We start from the raw sequence: 20,864 nt of genomic DNA on the forward strand, positions 1-20,864 counted from the left end.
CTAGGAAACGAGTAATCTACAAAGTGATCCATAATGTCAGTCCCAAATGTATTACAAATATATCTCAACCATGTTCTCTAGTCACATCCTCTTGTATTTTTATGGAGAGATGGACTTTCCAGTGTTATCAAAAGTAAAATAATTTAGGGGCGCCTGGGTGGCTCAGATGGTTAAGCGTCTACCTTCGGCTCAGGTCATGATCCTAGGGTCCTGGGATCGAGCCCCGCATCGGGCTCCCTGCTTGGCGGGGAGCCTGCTTCTCCCTCTCCCTCTACTGTTCCCCCTACTTGTGCTCTCTCGCTCTCTCGGTCAAACAAATAAAATCTTAAAAAAAAGGTAAAATAATTTAGAATGGAATATTACTTAGCCATAAAGAATGAATTCTTGCCATTTGCAACCTCATGGATGGAGCTAGAGAGTATGATGCTAAGCAAAGTAAGTCAGAGAAAGACAAATACCACATGATTTCACTCATATGTAGAATTTAAGAAGTAAAACAAAGAGGAAAAAAAGAGAAGCAAACCAAGAAACAGACTCTTAACTATAGAGAACAAACTGATGGTTACCAGAAGGGAGGTGTGGGGGGAATGGGTTAAACAGGTGATGGGGATTAAGGAGTGCATTTGTGATGAGCACCAGGTGTTGTATGGAAGTGCTGAATCACTATATTGTATACCTGAAACTAATACTACACAGTATGTTATTTCAAATTCAAATAAAGACTTAAAAAAAGGGTGAAATCAACAGGCACTAGTGGCCATTTATGGAATAGTCCAGTCACACACTATTTTAAGAATTTCTAACTGAACAGGTCTCTACTGCACTCACCAAGAATACTCCTACTCTGGGGATGACAAAGACCAGCTACACTTCTCCCTCCTTCCTAATCACTTCACTCCTTGAGGCTCTCCTGCATAATAATGATGAGATGATACCTTGAGCGCAAGTCATCATAAGAGAAGTCCCACAGAGAGTCTTTCAATTTGGACTATGGCTAGAAGGTAGGGAACATTGGGAAATTCCTATGCAAAAATTCAAAGTTTGTTCTGGGAATTACTCTACGTCCTTTCTACCACTAAAGGGTCACCTTTGCCTTGCTCTAATCCAAACATCTGGCTCTAGGTAGTAACAAAGTTATTCTGGAGGCCAGCACAGGGTGGACATCCCTTAGTTACAACTTCCAATCTTCTTTAAAAACACCCTGCTCTTTCCTTTTTTTAAGATTTTATTTACTTACTTGTCAGAGAGCAAGAGAGAGAGCACAAGCAGGGTGAACGGCAGGCAGAGGGTGAGGCAGGCTCCCCACTGAGCAGGGAGCCCAACACGGGACTCGATCCCAGGACCCTGGGATCATGAGCCAAAGGCAGACGCTTAACCGACAAAGCCACCCAGGCGTCCCAACACCCTGCTCTTTCTTCCTTTGTCTTTTTTTTTTTTTTAAGATTTTATTTATTTATTTGACAGAGAGAATGAGAGAGAGAGAGCATGAGAGGGGGGAGGGTCAGAGGGAGAGGCAGACTTCCCGCTGAGCAGGGAGCCCGACGTGGGACTCGATCCCGGGACTCCAGGATCATGACCTGAGCTGAAGGCAGTTGCCCAACCAATTGAGCCACCCAGGCACCTTCCTTTGTCTTTCATATTCATGGTTCACTTCAAACCCTATCTCCTATGTATATCTTTCTTTTTACAATTTTTTTTTAAAGTAGGCTCCATGCCTAACATGGGGCTTGAACTCATGACCCAGAGATCAAGAGCTGCATGTTCTACATACTGAGCCAGCCAGGTGCCCCTCCTACACACCTCTTTAATTCCTTACTCCTCCCTACCCACATCTTCCAAACCTTGTCCAATATCTTAGAAAAAAGTTTTCTTTTTCTTTAGCAGTAAAAATAAAAACAAATCATCCCTTAATAATTAGGGAATGTAATAGTGGTACACATGAACCCAGGAATTAGTGCTTTAATAATATCCAGTGGTTCCTTCATTATCTCCTCTACTTGTATTAGCTTTCCCTCAGTATTTGTTATTTTATTCCTTTTTAAATAAATTATGTACATGTACCTCTAGCAATTCATATACTAAATATTAGCAAATTTAATTTCTTTCCTTTTATTATTTTATTTTATTTTCCATCATGATAAGTGTACTCTTTAATCCCCATCACCTCTTTCACCCATCCCTCCCTCCCACGTCCCCTTTGGTAACCATCAGTTTGTTCTCTATCGTTAAGAGTCTGCTTCTTGGTTTCTCTTTTTCCCCCTTTGCTCGTTCGTTGTTTCTTAAATTCCACACATGAATGAGTTCGTATGGTATTTGTCTTTCTCTGACTGACTTATTTTGCTTAGCATTATATGCTCTAGCTTTATTCATGGGGTTGTAAGTGGCAAAATTTCATTCTTTATGGTTGAATAATATTCCACCATTATTTCATTCTTAATTATTAGTATTAAAACTTGTTTATATCTAATTTTCATTGAAATATACTGCATTTGGACTACACTGGAGCTGCATATGGTCTTGGAATCCACAAGATAATTTAAGAGTGGTGTGCCTGCCTAATTCAGAAATGCTATTAAAAAAAAAAGGGTTAAAATCCCTAGCAAGCTCTCAGCAGCTAAACCTTTCCACCAGCCTGTGACCACCTGTCTCTCTTTCTGCCTAGTCTCTCACTCACCAAAGCCCCAACATCTTAATGTGGCTCAGAACTGAGGGATGTCAAACAAGAGTCTTGGACTGCCTTAGCATGCAGTGATAGTCAAAGGTAATGGACAATAAAATTAAACCACGTTGGCCATTTTATGTCATGGTAGTATAAACATCAATTCTATCAAAAATACTCTGTGATTTAGAAACAGACCTTAGAACCATACCCATTTCTAAGTTGATGATGGTCTATATCTGACCAGGAGGCACGGACCCTTCTGGATAGGGAACTATTATACGTGGCCAAAGCAGGACCCAAAAGACTATCCAACATATCCAGCCGGACTGGGATTCCCATAGCAGTATTGAGAAGTGATTCCAGAACTAGCTCAGGCATTAAAATCAGTGGTGGAGGCTCAAATACACTCACAAATGTCTGGGCAACATACAATCTAGAACCACAGAATCAGAATTCAAGGGGGCTGGGCCTCAGAGTCCTTTTTTTTTTTTTTTTTGGTGCAAAAAGGTGGTTTTATTTAAAGCCCGGGGACAGGACCCGTGGGCAGAAGGAGCTGCACTGGGGTTATGAGGAGCGGCCCATTATATACTTTCAGTTTGGGAGGGGTTAAGGATAGTGCAAGCCTCCCAGGTATTTTGGAAACAAGGTTTCCAGGATCCTGAGGGGGCTAGCTATTGATGGGAAAGGTCATTTTTACTATTTAGTAGAAACTCAGTCATGAGACCCTTTAGATGTATGTTGGTGGGTCATATGCTTGGGGGAGGATCGCTAACATGTATCTTGGGGAGTAGAGCTAAAGGAAGTTTCCAAAGGAATTTTTATATGTTAAAGTAGACTTACAGGATCCTGGGGAGGGGAGGTCAGGTAGGATTGTCTTTTGCCCTTAGCAAAGTATTAACACTGAGGCAGTTGAGTCCCTAGAGGAATCTCACTCTGCCTGTTTCCAGGGCTTGTCAATGGGCTGTAGGTAGTAAGGAAATTTAATAATTTCTCTTCTGCCTTTGTTTCCCACATCATTCCCCCCTGAACAATTTTGACCCCTAAATCTTTTAAGGTTGCTGAGGGTGGAAGGTCTCATCTTGTAACTTCTTCCTGCTGAATAGGGGCATAGAGATGTCCCTACCTATGGGTCAACAATGGTCAGTTGGGGCTTATACAGATATAGGAGTTACAAAAGGCAGAGGCAGCTGAACCCAAGGGAGACTGCACGTGTGGATCTTCCCAAGTGGAAGAGTCCATATTTTTTAAAAAGGAAACTGAAGCAGACAGCAAGTGGGCATGTGGCAGCCACTGATTTGGAGAACCCACTGATGGTGCTGTGGATTCGGAGAGGGACCATCAGCAGTAGCCAAGGCTTTTGCTTCCTCCTTCTTTCCTTTTATCCTAAAGTTTTATTTATTTGAGAGAGAGAGAAAGTGCGCATGGGGCCGGGGGGTGGGGAGCAGAGGGAGAGAAATAATCTCAAGTAGATTCCCCACTGAGCATGGAGCCTGATGCAGGGCTGGATCTCATCACCCTGAGATCATGACCTGAGCCGAAATTGTGCTGGACGCTTAACCAACTGAGTCACTCAGGCGCCCCTGTATTTTTAAGTTTTATTTAAGTAATCTCTACACCCAACGTGGGGCTGGAACTTAAAACCCTGAGATCAAGAGTCTCATGCTCTTCAACTGAGCCAGCCAAGGCCCCTATCCTGCAGTTCCTTAAGGGAGGGGAAGAGAAGTCACAGAAAATAGCAGCTTTACACTGGTTTGAAAGGCAAGCAACATATTAAAAGAAAACTGTGTAGATGACACAAGCACCAGAGTGAGGTGATCTCTGGTTCTGTCTGCATTTTTTTCTTTTTTAAAGATTTTATTTATTTGACAGAGAGAGAGAGAGACAGCGAGAGCAGGAACACAAGCAGGGGGAGTGGGAGAGGGAGAAGCAGGCTTCCCGCGGAGCAGGGAGCCCAATGTGGGACTCAATCCCAACCTGATGTGGGACTCGATCCCAACCTGAGCCGAAGGCAGACGCTTAACGACTGAGCCACCCAGGCGCCCTGCATTTTTTTCTTTAAGCAATCCAAATCAGCCCTCTTGAGTGCAGACAAAGGACCTGAGAGTCAAAAGACTTAGGTTCAACCATCACGTTTATCATTTACTAGCTGTATAACCATGAACAAGTCAGAAATACAAAGACAGAAATAAAAGTGATGTAATGATTATAAAAGTATCCAAAAGTCATAATGCTACACACAAGTAAATTAAGATAGGGGAAGTCAGCCATCTCCTCAATCCCCATGCCTCTACCTCTCTAATGATATACTTCCCTTTTCTGCTTTACCATCATTTAAAATTTGAATCATCTGTATTTATCACTCTTCTTTATCGTTGTATCATGGCTCCAACCTTTTCTACAAGGCCTTATCACGAGATTCCATCTACAATGATCTTTCCCTTCACTTCAAAATCCCTTTTGATTTTTATTATTTACTATTGTTCTCTAATCACTGCATCTATAGCAGGTGTTTCCCCCAACTAAAGCGTAAGCTCTTCCAATATCATCTCACAGTCCTTCATTCAACAACAAATCACCTACCATGTGTCATGCACTGTTCTAGGCACTTGGGAGTGAACAAAAAGACAAAATCCCTGTCTCTGTGTAGCTTATTTTACAGCAGCAGGGGATGATACGTATATCGTAGGAAGAATCAGTTTCTACTCAGTAGAGATACTTGAAGAGGTGAAAACAGGCCTGGCATAAAAAGGAGTTTGCCTGTAAAGTGGAAATTCCAGTGGGAGTGGAAGCAGGGAATAAGCAATTCTAGCTAGAACAGGGTAAAGTGGATGAGAGTGGGGATGGACTGACTGGAAATGCAGGGTGGGAGGGATGGGGTGGAAAGACAGCCAAAAAAACAAGAAACACAAATATGTAAAAAAGTATGTTAGGAGGTAAGTGCTAGGTGAAAAAGAAAACAGCAGGTGCGAGGGCTACTATTTGAGACAGCAGGTTGGTGTTTGTTAGGTTAGGGTTCAAACCATTTTAAATTTCTACCACTAATCTACCTTTGATGCACAAACACACCCATATTCACATACACAGAACTTCCTCTAAATCAACAGAGACAAAAAAAAAACAAGAAGAGAAAATCAGTAAGTGTCCAAACACATCTTGAAATGAATTCAAACCACAGTCAACTAAATCAAGTTGGTAGCTACAAGGTAGCTTTGCTTTAGAAATCTAGCCTTACCCACAATCTGGACAGTCTAGCTCAGAGCAGCTAGGTGAACTTTAGCCTAGATCAACTGTGCCAGCAAAAGAGAGAAACCTTTGTCCTACTTCTTAATCATCTTGATAATTTAACTCAAGAAGATACTTACAAAACCTGTAACAGTGGAGAGGGCTAGATTATGCTGACACAAATTTCAAATATGAAAATGTTACTTTGGTTGTAACAATCAACAATTTTTCTCAATATCCAACTTTGGGGGAAGAGATAGGATTAGGAAGTGAGTCAAACTTAAGTATATATCCCTTACTACGGTATTTGCCTCTAATTCATTTCCTGTGAAATTATTTTACCACTTACATATTAGAAATTTAGATTTAGGAGTGGTAATTAAACAAGATATCTTGGCCAAGTTGTGACTGTCATTTGAAAGTCATATTCAGAATTATAGCATTTGTGGGGGAGGAATGGGTTTGAACTTTGAAGATAACAAGTTTCAAGAAAATTTACCCATCCACCAGTAAATGTCATAATCTCATTAAACATTGGCCTTCACCCAGACTTTCAGGGTGAAAGACCAACATGTTGAATCTAAATGGCAATCCAGGTGTGCAGGTAATTTTGAATTCACTTTCTAAACATGTTTTCAAAATTCATAAACTGGAGGGACAATAACTATAAACCATATTTTCTTATTGGTGAAAACGGTGCAATATATATACATTTACATGTATATATATTTCTATATGAAAAATATAGAAAAGCTAAGCTTGTTATTACACATATAACATGTAAAAATTATTTAAAAAATTCTTATATAGAATCAGTTCTTCAGGGCTGGGAAGAGTTAATAGCAGCATGTACTGAGCATTTAGTCCATAACAAATTGCTTTAAACTTAGGATAACTGCTTTGAAGTTCACAAAGCTATTTCACAAAGGAGAAAACAGAAGAAATTAATTGTCCAAGGTCACTGAAGAGTAAAAAGTGGAGCCAGATTCAAGCCCCAAAGTCAGACCCCAAATTTAATGCTTTGAATTGCTCTTTCAGGCTATTTCTTGTAACTAAGAAAAATCCAAAGTCTCATTCATTTTACAGATGAGGAAAATAAAGGTCAGTTAGACTAAGGTATTTGTCCAAAGTTACACAGCTAGCGACCACAAACCACATGACCTGACTACCAGCTCAGCGTTAAACCAGCTGCTAATCCGTAAGAAGTACCTTAAAACCAATGCATAGGAAAGTTCAAATATATATATTTGATTTTTATAAAGCCTTAAACCATAAATGTGGAAAACAGAAAACAAAACCATAAGGTAAATTGACCAACTGCTAACAGTTACTATATGTGACTAGTAAGTGAACAGGTGACTTTTTTCTTAACCCTTCCCCAGTCTTTACATTTCAATTTTTGGTAATATTATGATTGGTATACACACACACCGCAGTCCCGTGGAAACCAAAGACATTGGTCGAGATTCAGAAAAAGTCTAAATCCAAAATTAATCCCTTAAAGCAGACTCCAGCTACCAGCTCTCTCTTTCAGGAGAAAGACATATTACAAATTAAAATTCTAATTAGCAGCCGGTATTAAGTGTAACATGCAATAAAACGTGACATTTCACCTTACAGGTTTGAGATGGGAGGAAAATGTTTGATTTTCCATAATCACCCACTTAACAGCTAATGCAAACTTAACCGGGTACCGTCAGAAACAAAATTAGTTTTTAAAATTATTTAACATTTTATCCCTTAAGGTACAGGTATTTGCTTGTCTTTTTTTCTATCACCCTGCCCCCAGTGTGTCCACAGACAAGACAAGCGGTATTTGTGTATTTAAAAAAAAAAAAAATTCTTCTAGCAGGTTGCAGAACTTCCCCTTGAAATTTAACATACTATACATTCACACTGGGATCACTGGAACTCCAACAGTCGAGCTCCTTATTGAAATGTGGTTAACAGGTTACAAAAATGGTTTTGAGGGAAAGGAACTGGGAGCAGCAGTAATTCGCAAGGCTGGTTCATTCCACCTAAGAAGCTTTCAAGACAGCTCTTGTTACGAGTAAGGTGCTGTGGAGCCACAAAGATGGGAAAGACTGGAGTGTCCCAGTCCTTCTGAACTCCTGATCTAGTAGGGACAGGACCGAAGCCATCACAGAAGAAAGTAAGAGGAGCGTGATGCCAGAAGGGCGACGAGGAGACTTGCGGAAGGTGCTAGACCCGGTGAACAGGCCTCAGAAAGGTTAAGGGTTAAGGAGCCTAAAATCGCTGCAGGACTCCGGAGCAGTGAGAGAGGAAGTGTCGGTCTGCGCAAGGACACAGGAGACTGGGTCCAAGGGGCGCATCCTTTCCCCCATTAAGGGATGAGTTTTCCAGCGGGGCGGGGAAGCGACAGGGAAAGGGAGACGCGGCTCCGGGGTTACCTCAGGCTTCGCAAAAGTTCTGCCTGGGGCTGCGGGGCGCTCCCAGCCAGGCCTCACCTGGGCAGCGGAGCATCCTGGAGGCAGTGGCGCGACTGAGACTCCCTATCGCCCGGGAAGCCACCATCTTGAGCTGAAAAGGACGAAAGTGCAAAGCGCTCCGATGAGGGCTGCCAAGCGGAGGACTTTTCTGCCTCAGCCTTGCCCCCAGTTAGGCGCCCGACGTATTGCCTGACTAAAACTCCCGGTGCCGAGTTGCCGCTGCCTCCTTGCCCTGCCGTTCGCTTCCGGATAACGGGGCCAAGAGGTCGCTTTCTCCGTTGAACGAAAGGAGGCCCATAGAGGAGGAGGCGAAGTGCCTGGTTTTCCAGGCAGGCGGCCGGTGGGCAGCCTGCGGAGTTCGGGGGGCAGGAGTGAAAGGGGTCCTTTGGCGCAGGACCCGCTCCTTGTCACGTCTAGTCCCGGCGCTTGAGTCCAAACCTTCCGTGTCCGCCGCGGGAGTTCGAGAGAACAGAGCTAAGGTGAGATGGAGCGTGCGTTTGGCTTTCCGTCTGGCCTTTCCCCGCAGCGACAGCCGCAGTTCCTTTCCGATCTCCTGCGCCAGTGCCCGCGGCCACCTCCTTTCCCCCCGGGGAGTGGAGTTCCAGGGAGCGGGAAGAGGCCCCGTCGGACAGGGTCTCCAGGACCAATGCACTGAGAGTGGTAACATGGACAAACCTTATGTGTGTAGCTCTGAGCAGCGGTCTCACCGTGTCTTTTAATTTATGACCTCACGTTAACGAACTGGTTGCTTGTGTGTGTGTCGGCATAAAGCGCTAGGCTATATTGCCCCGTGTGTTTTTGTTTCACCCGTTTTGCTTGTGTGGGAAGTTGGGATGACCCCATTCCTGCTACCGGACTGGGACTCGGTCACGTGACCCTATCGGGCCTGGCGTGTGGGAGGAGTCGAGATACTTGGAGACTTAATGTTCCCGAGAATTTTTTAATCTGTAAGGGATTTGCCGATCATCTGGTCGTTCATCCCTTTCACTTTATAGGTGAAGCCCATGAATCAGCGTGAGTGGGCTTATCTGTGGCCACAGGTGGTGGAAATAGGACTAGAGCCTACGTCTATTAACTTCTAATCACGAGCTCTGCATTGCATAATAGCTGGTTTTGTGTTGGAAAGATGGGTTCAAGTCCTTGAATAATGCGATTGATTCCAAACGAAATAACGTTAATTTGCAAAAAGGATTCTTGATCTCCAGAGGCCCTCCCAACTCATAAGGTTTTTACAGTTAAAAGCTTGTCTTCTGCCTTCAGGCTCTCTTATGCATATACTTCTGTTAAGTGCTTATTATTTAGATAAGGGGTAGTAAATTTTTTTGTTAAGGGCCACAGTAAAAACCCATATTGATCTCATATATTTTTTGTTTTGTTTTCTACAACTCTTTAAAAGTGTAAAAACTCTTTTTTAAAAAAAATTTATTTATCAGAGAGAGACACAGTGAGAGAAGAAACAAGCGGGGGGAGTGGGAGAGGGAGAAGCAGGCTGCCCGTGGAGCAGGGAGCCCCATGGGAGGCTCCATCCCAGGACCCTGGGATCAGGACCTTAGCCAAAGGCAGCTGTTTAACGACTGAGCCACCCAGGCGCCTCTAAAAGTGAAAAAAACTCTTGTTAGCTAAAGGCCATCCTCTTTTGGCTCACTTTTTTGTTCCTTGTACTCTCAATGAAATCATAAGCTCCATCAGGGCAGAAATGTTATGCTTCTTACTGTGGCTTACAGAGAGGGGAACTAGGTACATTTATACCACTACCCAGTAATATTGATACAGCAAACATGTATGATCCTTGCTATATATCAGGCACTGTTCTAAGTGCTTTGTGTGTATTAATTTAGTTATTCCTCACAGCAATCTTATGAGGTAGGTACTGGGATTATCTACATTTTACAGATGAATTATCTACATCTTAGACAAAAAGATTAACTTGCTTAAGGTCATAAAACTAGGGTGGAGCCAGGATTTGGATTTAGACAGTCTGGTTTTAGCCCTTTCATCATACTGTGTCTTAATGATAGTGTTAACAGTGAGCTGTTAAGCCACTCCATTTTTTTTTTTTTTTTAAAGATTCCATCTATTTGAGAGAGAGAAAGAAAGAGAGAGCATGAGAGGGGGGAGGGTCAGAGGGAGAAGCGGACTTTATTTATGAGAGAGAGAGAACGTGAGCATGGGGGCAGAGGGAGAGGGAGAAAGCAGTCTCCATGGGGAGCTCCTGGGATCATGACCTGAACCTAAGGCAGACACTTAACTGAGCCACCCAGGTGCCCCCCCCTTTTGCTTTCATTACTTGCCCAGCCCCTTCTTCCTTTCCCTTACTCCCAGGTGCCCGCAACTTTATGCATCTTTCCATAGTTCCACAGCCAACTCCAGCCTACTCTGCTCCAGTTTCCATGCTTCTTAAATCCTTGAGTCAAAAAGGTCTATTTCCTAAAGCTTAGAGCAAATAACAATAAAGGTCAACCCTCCCATAGGGTAGTTTGCTTAGTCTTTCTTTTGAAACGTATTTTTAATCAATTATTGAACTAATATTAATTTTCAGAAACTACAGAGAAAATAAATACACCTGTAGTTCCACCACCCAGAGATAACTACTATTAACATTTTGCTTAAAAAAACAACATAAACCAAAACTATGTATTTTTCTGGACATTTTTTATGCACTTGTATATTCTTATATATTTAAATATTAATATATGTAGATTTTAAATGAAACTAGAGTTATACTGTGCATGAAAAATAAAATGTTTGGGGCTCCTGGGTGGCTCAGCAGTTAAGCGTCTGCCTTCGGCTCAGGTTATAATCCCAGAGTCCTGGGATTGAGCCCCGCGTTGGGCTCCTTGCTCAGTGGGAGGCTTGCTTGTGTTCCCGCTCTCGCTGTGTCTCTCTCTGTCAAATAAATAAAATCTACAAAATTTTTTTGAGAAGATAGAAGAATATAAAATGAAAGCTCTTTATTCCTTCCATATATAGACTCTTAGCTTTATGGACTTTGTTTTTCTTTCTGTCATAAAAATGGTGTCTTACTGTACATATTGTTCTGCAGTTTCTTTTTTCATTTAATATATATTGTGGACATCTTTCTGTGTTAGTATATACATGTATATCATGTTTTTTATTTTTCTTTCCAAACTGCTGCAGTGTTCCATGGTATGTTTGTACAATAATTTATTTATTTCCTACCGATGGGCATTTAGATTAGTTCCAGTGTGCTACAGTGAACATCTTGAATATTTCTATAGGCCAGAGATCTATGTATGCTACACGTACATCTTGAGTATTTCTATAGGTTAAAGAACAATTATAGGAATTATTGGGCTTAGAAATTCACAATTTAAATTTTGTTAGATAATTAAAAATTGCCTTCCAAAACCTTAGCAGTTTACGCTTTTATCAACTGTATATGGAAGTGCCTAAATCCATTCTTACTAGAATTATGTGTTAACAATGTTAATTTTTTGCCAATTTTACAACCCCACAATGATACCTTGTTTTAATTTAAAAAATGTTTTTATTGTTAGGTTGAACATTTAAAATTTTGTTTGACATTTTTATTTCTGTGAATTACTCTTTTGCTTTTTTTCCTTTAGTCATGTATCAGTAAGGAACCTTTCAGCTGCAGATAACAAAATTCAACTCAAATTGTCTTATTCAAGGGGTTTATTGTCTAACAACTGGAAAGCACAAAGGGAGGATGGGTTTTGGATATGATTCAGTTAGGGCTCTGGTTTCCTTTTCGGAAATTCTCGGCTCTGTCCTCTTTTGGGATCGATCAGCTCTGTTCTTAGACTAGCTTTTTTTTTCATGTTTGCAAACTGTGGTAGCTGTGCCAAGCCTCAGAAGGAAAGATTTATGTTCCAGAATTCCAGGCAGAATACTGACTGGAATGTAAGACTGACTAAATTATTATCCCTAAATCAAGTCAGTATCATGCACCATTGTTTTAGGCCTTGGTTACCTGAACCAGTGATCTTGGCAAAGAGAATGAAATTATTCTGATTGGTTTAAACCCTGGAGTTGGGCTGGATTCAATCCCCTGTAAACTACATATGGTAATTGCATAATGGAGTCAAATGGATATTTGGGTGAAAACCACAGATTCCATTATAGATTCTCTTTTTTCTATAATTTGTAATAGTTCTTTATGGGTTATGGATATTAACCCTTTGTCTGTTTTATGTGTTACAAATATTCTCTCTGAATCTATATATATATAAAATTAGATTAATCACATCTGGAATTGATTTGTACCTGTATGAGTTATGGACCTAAAGTTTTTTCCAGATGATTAGCCATTTCCCCAACAAATTCAGTGAATAATTCATCTTTTTCCCCACTTATTTGAAATGTTATCTTTTTTTTGAGACAGAGGGAGAGAATTTTTTTTTTTAAGATTTATTTATTTTAGAGAGAGGGACAGTGGAAGGGGCAGAGAGAGAGTCCTAAGCAGACTCCACCCTGAGTGTGGAGTCCATCCTGTCTCAGGACCCTGAGATCATGACTGGAGCCAAAACCAAGAGTCAGATGCTTAACAGACTATGCCACCCAGGCTCCCTTACTTAAGGGAATTTGTATCTAAGACTGGTGTGGCATCATGTGTAGCTTCTGCAAACAGGGTTGCTTATCTCATGGGCCTGTTTGTGTCTCCCTGGCTAGAGTCTTTTGAATATCCCTAGGCTGGTGAGCCTAGAGTTTGGATTCCTTCATCTCTTTTCAAACCACATATTTGGGAAAAGTGTGATTTTTTTTTTTTTGAAGTCATAAGGCATCCTCTTTTCAGTCTGTAAAGACCCAAGAGAAGTTAAACAAGGCTTTTATATTATCTATTTTTTTTTTTTTAAATTCCATTCATTTTTTTGGGAGAGAGTGAGAGGGAGAAGCAGCTCCCTGCTGAGCAGAGAGCTGAGGTGGAGCTTGATCCCATGACCCTGAGATCACGAACTGAACCGAAAGCAGACGCCCAACCCACTGAGCCACCCAGGCGCCCCTTATATTATCTATCTTTTTAAGGCTTTTATATTATCTGTTATATTTGTGTAACAAATTACCCCAAAATTTAGCAGATCAAAACAATAAAAATGTATTATATCATTCAGCTTCTGGGGGTGACTTAGCTGGGTTGTTCTGACTTTATTTCTCATAAGGTTGCAGTCAGAATGTTGGCCAGGGCAGTCATCATCTGAGACCTTGCCTGTGCTTGAGGGTCCACTTCCAAGTTCAGGTGACTGTTAGCATGAGGTGGTAGTTCCTCACCATGTGAGTCACTTCATAGGGCTGTTCAAGATGTGCCAGCTGGCTTCCCCCAGAATGAGTGCGTGATTGGAGAGAAAGAACAAGAGCAAAGCTGCAGTATTATTCCTTATACCTTAATCTCAAGAAGTGACATACCATCACTTCTGATATATTCTTTTTTTTTTTTTTTAAGATTTTATTTATTTGAGTGAGAAGAGAGAGCACGCACAGAGGGAGAGTGAGAGGGAAAAGCAGACTCCCGCCGAGCAGACAGCCCAGTGCGGGGCTTGATCACAGGACCCTGAGACCATGACCTGAGCCGAAGGCAGACGCTTAACCAGCTGAGCCACCCAGGCGCCCCTATTCTTTTGTTTACACAGACTAACTGTGGCACATTGTTGGGGGTGACTATACAAGGGTATAAATATAAATAAATAAAGGTGGAGATTATTGGGAGCCATCTTGGAGGCTGGCTACCACCGCCTTCATAGGCAAATTTCACCAGCTTATTCTTACCTTTTTTTTTTTTAAGTTAAAACGTATTTCAATATTGAGAAACTATAAAAGATGGACAATGACCAGTCTTCCTTACACCCTGTCCTCTAGTTACTCAGTTTCCTTTCTTTTTAATGTCTTATTTTTACCTCAGGGATATTTTATATAGATACAAGGAAATATATATATCATTTTTCTTTTTGACATGAACAGTAGTAGCTGTACACAATTTTACATCTAGCTTTTTTCACTTAATACAGGTTAACAGTGGTCCCATATTGGTATATAACCATTTCCTATCTTTCATAGCTGCATAATACTTCTTTGGGTGGTTGTAGTGTGGTTTACTTAATCAATTCCCTATTTTTGGTTCTTCTGGTATTTTACAAACAGTGGTGACATGCATGTCCCATGTGCGTTAGTAACATCCTGGAAGTAGAACTGGAATTGCTGGATCAATGCAGTTACAGTTTTGACAGTTAATTGGCAAATTGCCCTCCATAGGGATTGCCCCAGGTTGGCCTCTCAGCAGCAGTATCTTTGTGCATACTCCTAGCACACAGAATATGTCAAACCTTCCAGTCTTTGCCAGTGTCACAGGTCAAATATTGTATCTCTGTGTGTGGTTTCTATTTACATTTCTTTTAGGAATGCGATTGAACTTCTTTTCATATATCTAAGAGCCATATGTTATTTCCATTTCTATGAATGGTGTGTTCATGTCCTTTGCCCATTTTTTTTCTTACTGATCTGTAGGAATTTTTTAAGAATTTAGGGGAGCAGCTAATATATTTTAAATCTTTTTTAATATGTAGGGTTTGAATATTTTTTAAATTATTTTGAAACAGTAGCAAACTTTTTAAAAAGTAGCAAGTGAGGGGGGCCTGGGTGGCTCAATCAGTTAAGCAACCAACTCTTGGTTTCAGCTCAGGTCATGATCTTGGGATTGTGAGATTGAGCGCCCCCATCAGGCTCTGTGCTCAGTGCAGAGTCTGTTTCAGATTTTCTCTCCCACTCCCTCTCCCTTCAGCTCACACCCTTTCTCTCTCTTAAATAAAATCTTTTTTTTTTTTAAAGATTTTATTTATTTATTTGACAGAGAGATAGAGAGCACAAGTAGGCAGAGAAGCAGGCAGAGGGAGAGGGAGAAGCAGGCTCCCTGCAGAGCAGGGAGCCCGATGCGGGGCTCGATCCCAGGACCCTGGGATCATGACCTGAGCCGAAGGCAGCCGCTTAACCGACTGAGCCACCCAGGTGCCCCTCTCTTAAATAAAATCTTAAAAAAAAAAAAATAGCAAGTGCAATACACAAACATTTTTTTCTTAGAGCATTTGGAAGTAAGTTGCTAACAGGACACTACACCACCCCTGAATACTCTAGTTCACCCACATATGAACATGCACAAGGCACTAATCACAATACAGCTTTCAAAGTCAGCAAATTAACATTGGTGGCTTCATGGTCATGTCCAGCAACCTCTCGACTCCTTTGGCCCTAGAGAAGGACATAAACTCTGGAGCTAGACTGCCTGGCTTCAGATCCCAACTCTCTGCCTCTTATTAGCTGTGGCTCTTTGGGCAAGTCACTCAATCCCTGTATGCTTCAGTTTTCTCATCTTTTACAAAGAGTGTAATGATAATGCTTAAAATTGTCATTTGCATGCTATGAAAGCCATGTCAGTGTAGCTCTGAGAATATTATTAGAGGAAGGATAGTTGGTAATACATTAAATTTTACAGTACTTTATAGTTACCATGGATAAGATTATCAGAGATCATAGACTATTAAGCCACAAATTGTTCAAATAAACCAGGATATATTTTTGTTCTCTTTTCAGATTTCAGAATGACTTCCATCTTGACTTACACGTTTAAAAATCTTCCCAGTACATCAAAATGGGCCCTCCAATGTAAGTTTAATTTCTTTTTTTAAGATGAAATTTAGATTTATAAGCATCTTACACAGGCATTGAGTTGTACTGCTTTTTGTAAACAATTTATTTTATCTTCTAGCTCTAAGACCTCTGAGCTGTTCCTCCCAGCTACGAGCTGCCCCAGGTACAGTAATTTATAAAATAAACATTTCTGGTTTAAATGTTAGATTCTAGATCTGTGAATTCTGAATAAAAACCAAGACTAATTTGCAAAGTCTTCCTTTTTTATGAGCAACAGGAACATCATTATTGCCTTCAAATTAAAACAATATGGGGCTAACCAGTCATGGTGTTGCATGGTGTAGGGTTGACAGGAGGCTGCTGCTGGAGTCATGGCGGGTCCATGAACCCTGCTGGTCAGTTTACTCGTCTGTCAGGCCAGGAGATGACCGTACAGACATTCTTGAGGCAAAGTCAGATTTTTAAATTTGTAATCACTGATAGCCTTCTCTGTTAATGAACATATACAAGAGGACCCATTCCTGAAACATGGGTGACTGGGGAACTAGTAAATAAAAGAATGTTGTTGGGAACACCTGGGTGGCTCTGTCAGTTAAGCCTCTGCCTTCGGCTCACTTGGTCACTTTACTTCCCTGTGCTTTAATTTCTTTGTCTAAAAAAGAATAATAATTCTAGGCTTGTTAGCCTCAAGTTACGAAGATATCTCAAAGTACTTTGAAAACTAAACCCAATATGAGTGTAAGATGATGTTTTTATATTTTACATAGATGGTCAGAGGTCTATTGCCTAATTCCACCTAGCTTAGTTTCATGTTGTCATGTAACAGTTATATTTCTTCTGGCCTCTAAATTCTAGCTAGAAAATGGATTTGTCTTAGCTTCATGAAGAATAATTCCTTTTTGTCTCATTTACCTTTTCCCTGATTCAAATGTTTGCCTGCATGCTTTTGCTTTGCAGTCACACAAATGGACCTGATTCTTGACAACTGGGAGGTCAAACTGAATACCAACAGAGGGAAAGCATTTATCTGGCACTTAGAGCATTTTCCTTTATACCATTCTTTAACTGTTTTCCTGTTTCTGTCTCAACTATATTGCAAGCCCTTGTGAGACGAGCCTTTTTACATCCCTGGTGTCTAACAGTGAATTGTGTTGGCACTGCTGAAGATCATGTACAAGAAAGCATGTGATAAGACAAAGGAATGTGACCAACTGATTGGTGGAGAGGGAGCAGGCTTATGCTGAACAGGTTTTAGGTTGCAGTAATTTTATAACATATTTCTCTTGAAGCTCATGTGAATGTCCGTGCTTGACAGAACTCTTAGGATAAAGGATTTAGAATAGAGGAATACAGAATTTATTGATGTTTCAGTCTTTAGATGGACTTAAGTGTCTGATGGAAATTTTGACCGATTCAGTGGTTATATCTCTATTTGTTATATATCTATGTACACACACAAACACATATACCCCCACTGGGAGAATACATGACACATATTTTATCTGCTTTGACTCTTAATTGTATGTATAAAATACAGAATGTGTATCAGCCATAGAATCCTAGGTTTTGGAGTTGGGAGGAGGTCATCTAGTCCAGCAAATAATAAAGTTTTGGCAGAGCAGGGACTAGAACCCAGATATTTTAACTCCCAACTCAGATTCTTAAAATACATTGCTATTGGGTGCCCATATGCTGTGGAATACATAAAAAAGAGCCTTGGAGAAAATTCTGATGTGGGTAGGAGCCAGTGTGCACAAGAAACAGAATGAGAGTCCTTTGGGTGACTGATCAGTACATAATGAATAATGAATATTATTTTTAAATGTGGCTTGTAGCATTAGTTTAATTACTTTATGATATGCTAAATTGTTTAACAAATATTTTTAAATGTGGCTTGTAGCATTAATTTAATTACTTTATAATATGCTAAATTGTTTAGAATAGCCAATTTTTGCCCCAGAGGTTGCCACAGAAGTTCAGAGGCAGGAGCTACAGGTAACCAGAGTTATCAGAGAAGGCTTTACTAGGAGCTGGGATGTGAACTAGGCCTTGCAGGATGAGTAAGAATTAGGTTGGCAGAAGAGGCCCCTCAGATGGGAGGGTACATGAAAAAGGCAGCGACGTTGAAATGAGCAGATGAGCAGTGTGAGGGGCTGGGGGCTTGCTCATCTTATTACATGTTGAGAAGGGGGAAATTCTTTGGGATGGTTAAGGTGGAGCCTAGTAAGCAGGGAATTCATTAGAAGAGTCAGGAATTTGAATTTTATCTGTAAGTGTATAAAAGGGAAATGAGGTCAGTGGAATGACATGATGGCATGTCATCTGACTTCCCCTTACTGCTTTATTCCCTCCAAGGTCAGTCACGAGTAATCTGCAGAATCTTTTAATTCCGTGGCCTCTTTGCATCCTCATTCTCTGTGAGGATTGAAGCATTTGACCACCTTGTGCTCCTTGATACCCTCCTTCTTTTGCTGTCATGCACTGTTCTCTCCCCTCAGGTTTACCTCCTGGCCTGCATATTCTCTCTGCCTCCGGAATTAAAGCCAAGTGTCTTGAATTGTGAGCGGTGAACCCACTCATGTGGAGGATGAGAGGGCTGGAGTGTGCCACAGCTGGGGAGGCGTTAGGAACCAAGCAGCCCTAGGGGCCGGCTACTCTTGTCTTTCTCGTGGGCAGATAGTATGTCGCTTTGCTGGCTTTGCTGCTTCTCTCTCTATGTCCTTCACTCTTTCTGCTGGCCACTTTCTGCACTCAAGCTTTTTGCTGCCCCATAACTGGCTTACAAGTAACCTCAGTTTACCAGTACCCTGGTTTTTCCTCATGGCATCCTTTCAGCTTCAGCTCATTAGCGTTTTTCTTGATGCTGCTTTGTGTAGATTCCTAAGACAGAGAATCCCACTGGCAGAGCGTATCACGTATAGGTAGATGACACGGGTTACTGGTTGGCCATGCTATGGGTTGACTTTTGTGGTCCATTATGTACCTGGAATCTGATGAGCTTTGGCTGTGGGCTTAGGGACATGGTGTCTGTGGCTGCCCCTTTGGCAGGGACTCTGAGCAGGGCCGCTGCCTTTAGCGGGGGCAGTGGGTGAGCGGGCACTATAAAATCTGTTTTTCTTCTTCATTCTAAACTGCAACTATCTCCTTGCTCCCTTGTCTGTACCTCCCTTCTCTTCAGAGCTTTACCTGTCCAATGGACATACCTACCTGGGTATCTCTCCGTCACTTCAAAGTTAGCATGTTTGTAAGTGAAGTCCTCTTTCTTCCCAGACTAGTTCTTACTCTGTGTAGAATGGTTAGGTTTTCTTAATCTCTAAAGCTGCCTTTATAATCTTGTTTTTCTTCCTTTCCATATCTGGTTGGTCACCAGGGTACCACGTCTTCCTTTATAAAATCCCTTGTATTGGTCCGCTCCTTTCCATTCACACATTGATGCTACCTTTATCCTGGCTTTTAGCACCACATACTTGGGTTTGCCACAACCTCCTTGCTTATCCTCCTGAGCCTTTATGTTCTTCACCAGAACATCTCCATTACAGCTGCCAGGGAAATCTTTGTATCCCATTTTGTCATGACTCCTGTCTTTTTTTTTTTTTTAATTTTTTATTGTTATGTTAATCACCATACATTACATCATTAGTTTGTGATGTAGTGTTCCATGATTCATTGTTTGTGCATAACACCCAGTGCTCCATGCAGAACGTGCCCTCTTTAATACCCATCACCAGGCTGACCCATCCTCCCACCCCCCTCCCCTCTAGAACCCTCAGTTTGTTTTTCAGAGTCCATAGTCTCCTGGTTCGTCTCCCCCTCTGATTTCCCCCCCTTCATTCTTCCCCTCCTGCTATCTTCTTCTTTTTTTTTTTCTTAACATATATTGCATTATTTGTTTCAGAGGTACAGATCTGTGATTCAACAGTCTTGCACAGTTCACAGCGCTCACCATAGCACATACCCTACCCAATGTCTATCACCCAGCCACCCCATCCCTCCCACTCCAGCAACCCTCAGTTTGTTTCCTGAGATTAAGAATTCCTCATATCAGTGAGGTCATATGATACATGTCTTTCTCTGATTGACTTATTTCACTCAGCATAACACCCTCCAGTTCCATCCACGTCATTGCAAATGGCAAGATCTCATTCCTTTTGATGGCTGCATAATATTCCATTGTGTATATATACCACATCTTCTTTATCCATTCATCTATGACTCCTACCTTTGACTGTTACTTTCTTCAAGTCGATTGGGGATATTTATCATAAATAGTTCTTTATGATATTAGTAGGTGTGGTAAGGTCACAAAAGTATACACAAGTTGTGCATGTACCTGCATTAAAAGAAAAAAGTTTGAAAGTATATACACCAAATTAACAGTATCTAACCCAAAGGAAATATGGCAGGGGAGGACATCAAGAGAGAACTTTAGTTTTTACTCTCCATGTTTTAGTATTTTTTTTTTGCCACAAGCATATATTCATGTTTTTTAAATTAAAAAATTGAGAAAGTTTGTTCTTTTTTTATTGAAGTATAATTAACACACAGTGTTATTAGTTTCAGATGTACAATGTAATGATTCAACAGTTCTGTACATTACTGTACAGTGCTCATCAAGATAAGTGTATGCTTAATCCCTTTCACCTGTTTCACCCCGCTCCATATCCCCTTGGCAACCACTAGTTTGTTCTCTTTAAGAGTCTGGGTTTTCTTGTCTCTTTTTTTTAGTTGTTCATTTGTTTTGTTTCTTAAATTCCACATATGAGTGAAATCACATGGTATTTGTCTTTCTCTGACTTATTTCACTTAGCATTATACCCTCTAGGTTCATGTTGCAGATGCCAAGATCTCATTTTTTTAATACTCCATTGTGTGTGTGTGTGTGTGTGTGTGTGTGTGTGTGTGTGTGTGTGTGT

General features: G+C 41.0%; 2 protein-coding genes across 6 annotated transcripts in view; one reads left to right on the forward strand and one right to left on the reverse strand.

Annotated features, from left to right (window-relative positions):
- The window catches only part of HADHA (hydroxyacyl-CoA dehydrogenase trifunctional multienzyme complex subunit alpha), a 49,159-nt gene extending 40,633 nt beyond the window's left edge, over nt 1-8,526 (reverse strand). The window contains exon 1 of one of the 2 annotated variants that reach the window (XM_025867875.2): nt 8,353-8,526. In XM_025867875.2, coding sequence (XP_025723660.1) covers nt 8,353-8,419 — 67 coding nt within the window. In that variant the 5' untranslated portion in view covers nt 8,420-8,526. Of the gene's footprint in view, nt 1-8,295 lie in introns of both variants that reach the window. The other variant, XM_073897109.1, reaches the window with a different exon arrangement.
- Nucleotides 8,527-8,655: 129 nt separating this feature from the next.
- The window catches only part of HADHB (hydroxyacyl-CoA dehydrogenase trifunctional multienzyme complex subunit beta), a 36,379-nt gene continuing 24,170 nt past the window's right edge, over nt 8,656-20,864 (forward strand). For 2 of the 4 annotated variants that reach the window (XM_073897112.1, XM_025867876.2), the window contains exons 1-3: nt 8,656-8,813; nt 15,895-15,966; nt 16,070-16,114. In XM_073897112.1, the coding sequence (XP_073753213.1) occupies nt 15,903-15,966; nt 16,070-16,114 (109 nt within the window). In that variant the 5' untranslated portion in view covers nt 8,656-8,813; nt 15,895-15,902. Of the gene's footprint in view, nt 8,814-8,975; nt 8,995-15,894; nt 15,967-16,069; nt 16,115-20,864 lie in introns of those variants that run through there. The other 2 variants (XM_073897111.1, XM_073897113.1) reach the window with 2 other exon arrangements.

This window comes from Callorhinus ursinus, unplaced genomic scaffold (genome assembly GCF_003265705.2).
Source record: "Callorhinus ursinus isolate GAN/ISIS: 27379988/994484 unplaced genomic scaffold, GSC_fseal_2.0 scaffold10, whole genome shotgun sequence".
Classification (NCBI taxonomy): Eukaryota; Metazoa; Chordata; class Mammalia; order Carnivora; family Otariidae; genus Callorhinus; species Callorhinus ursinus.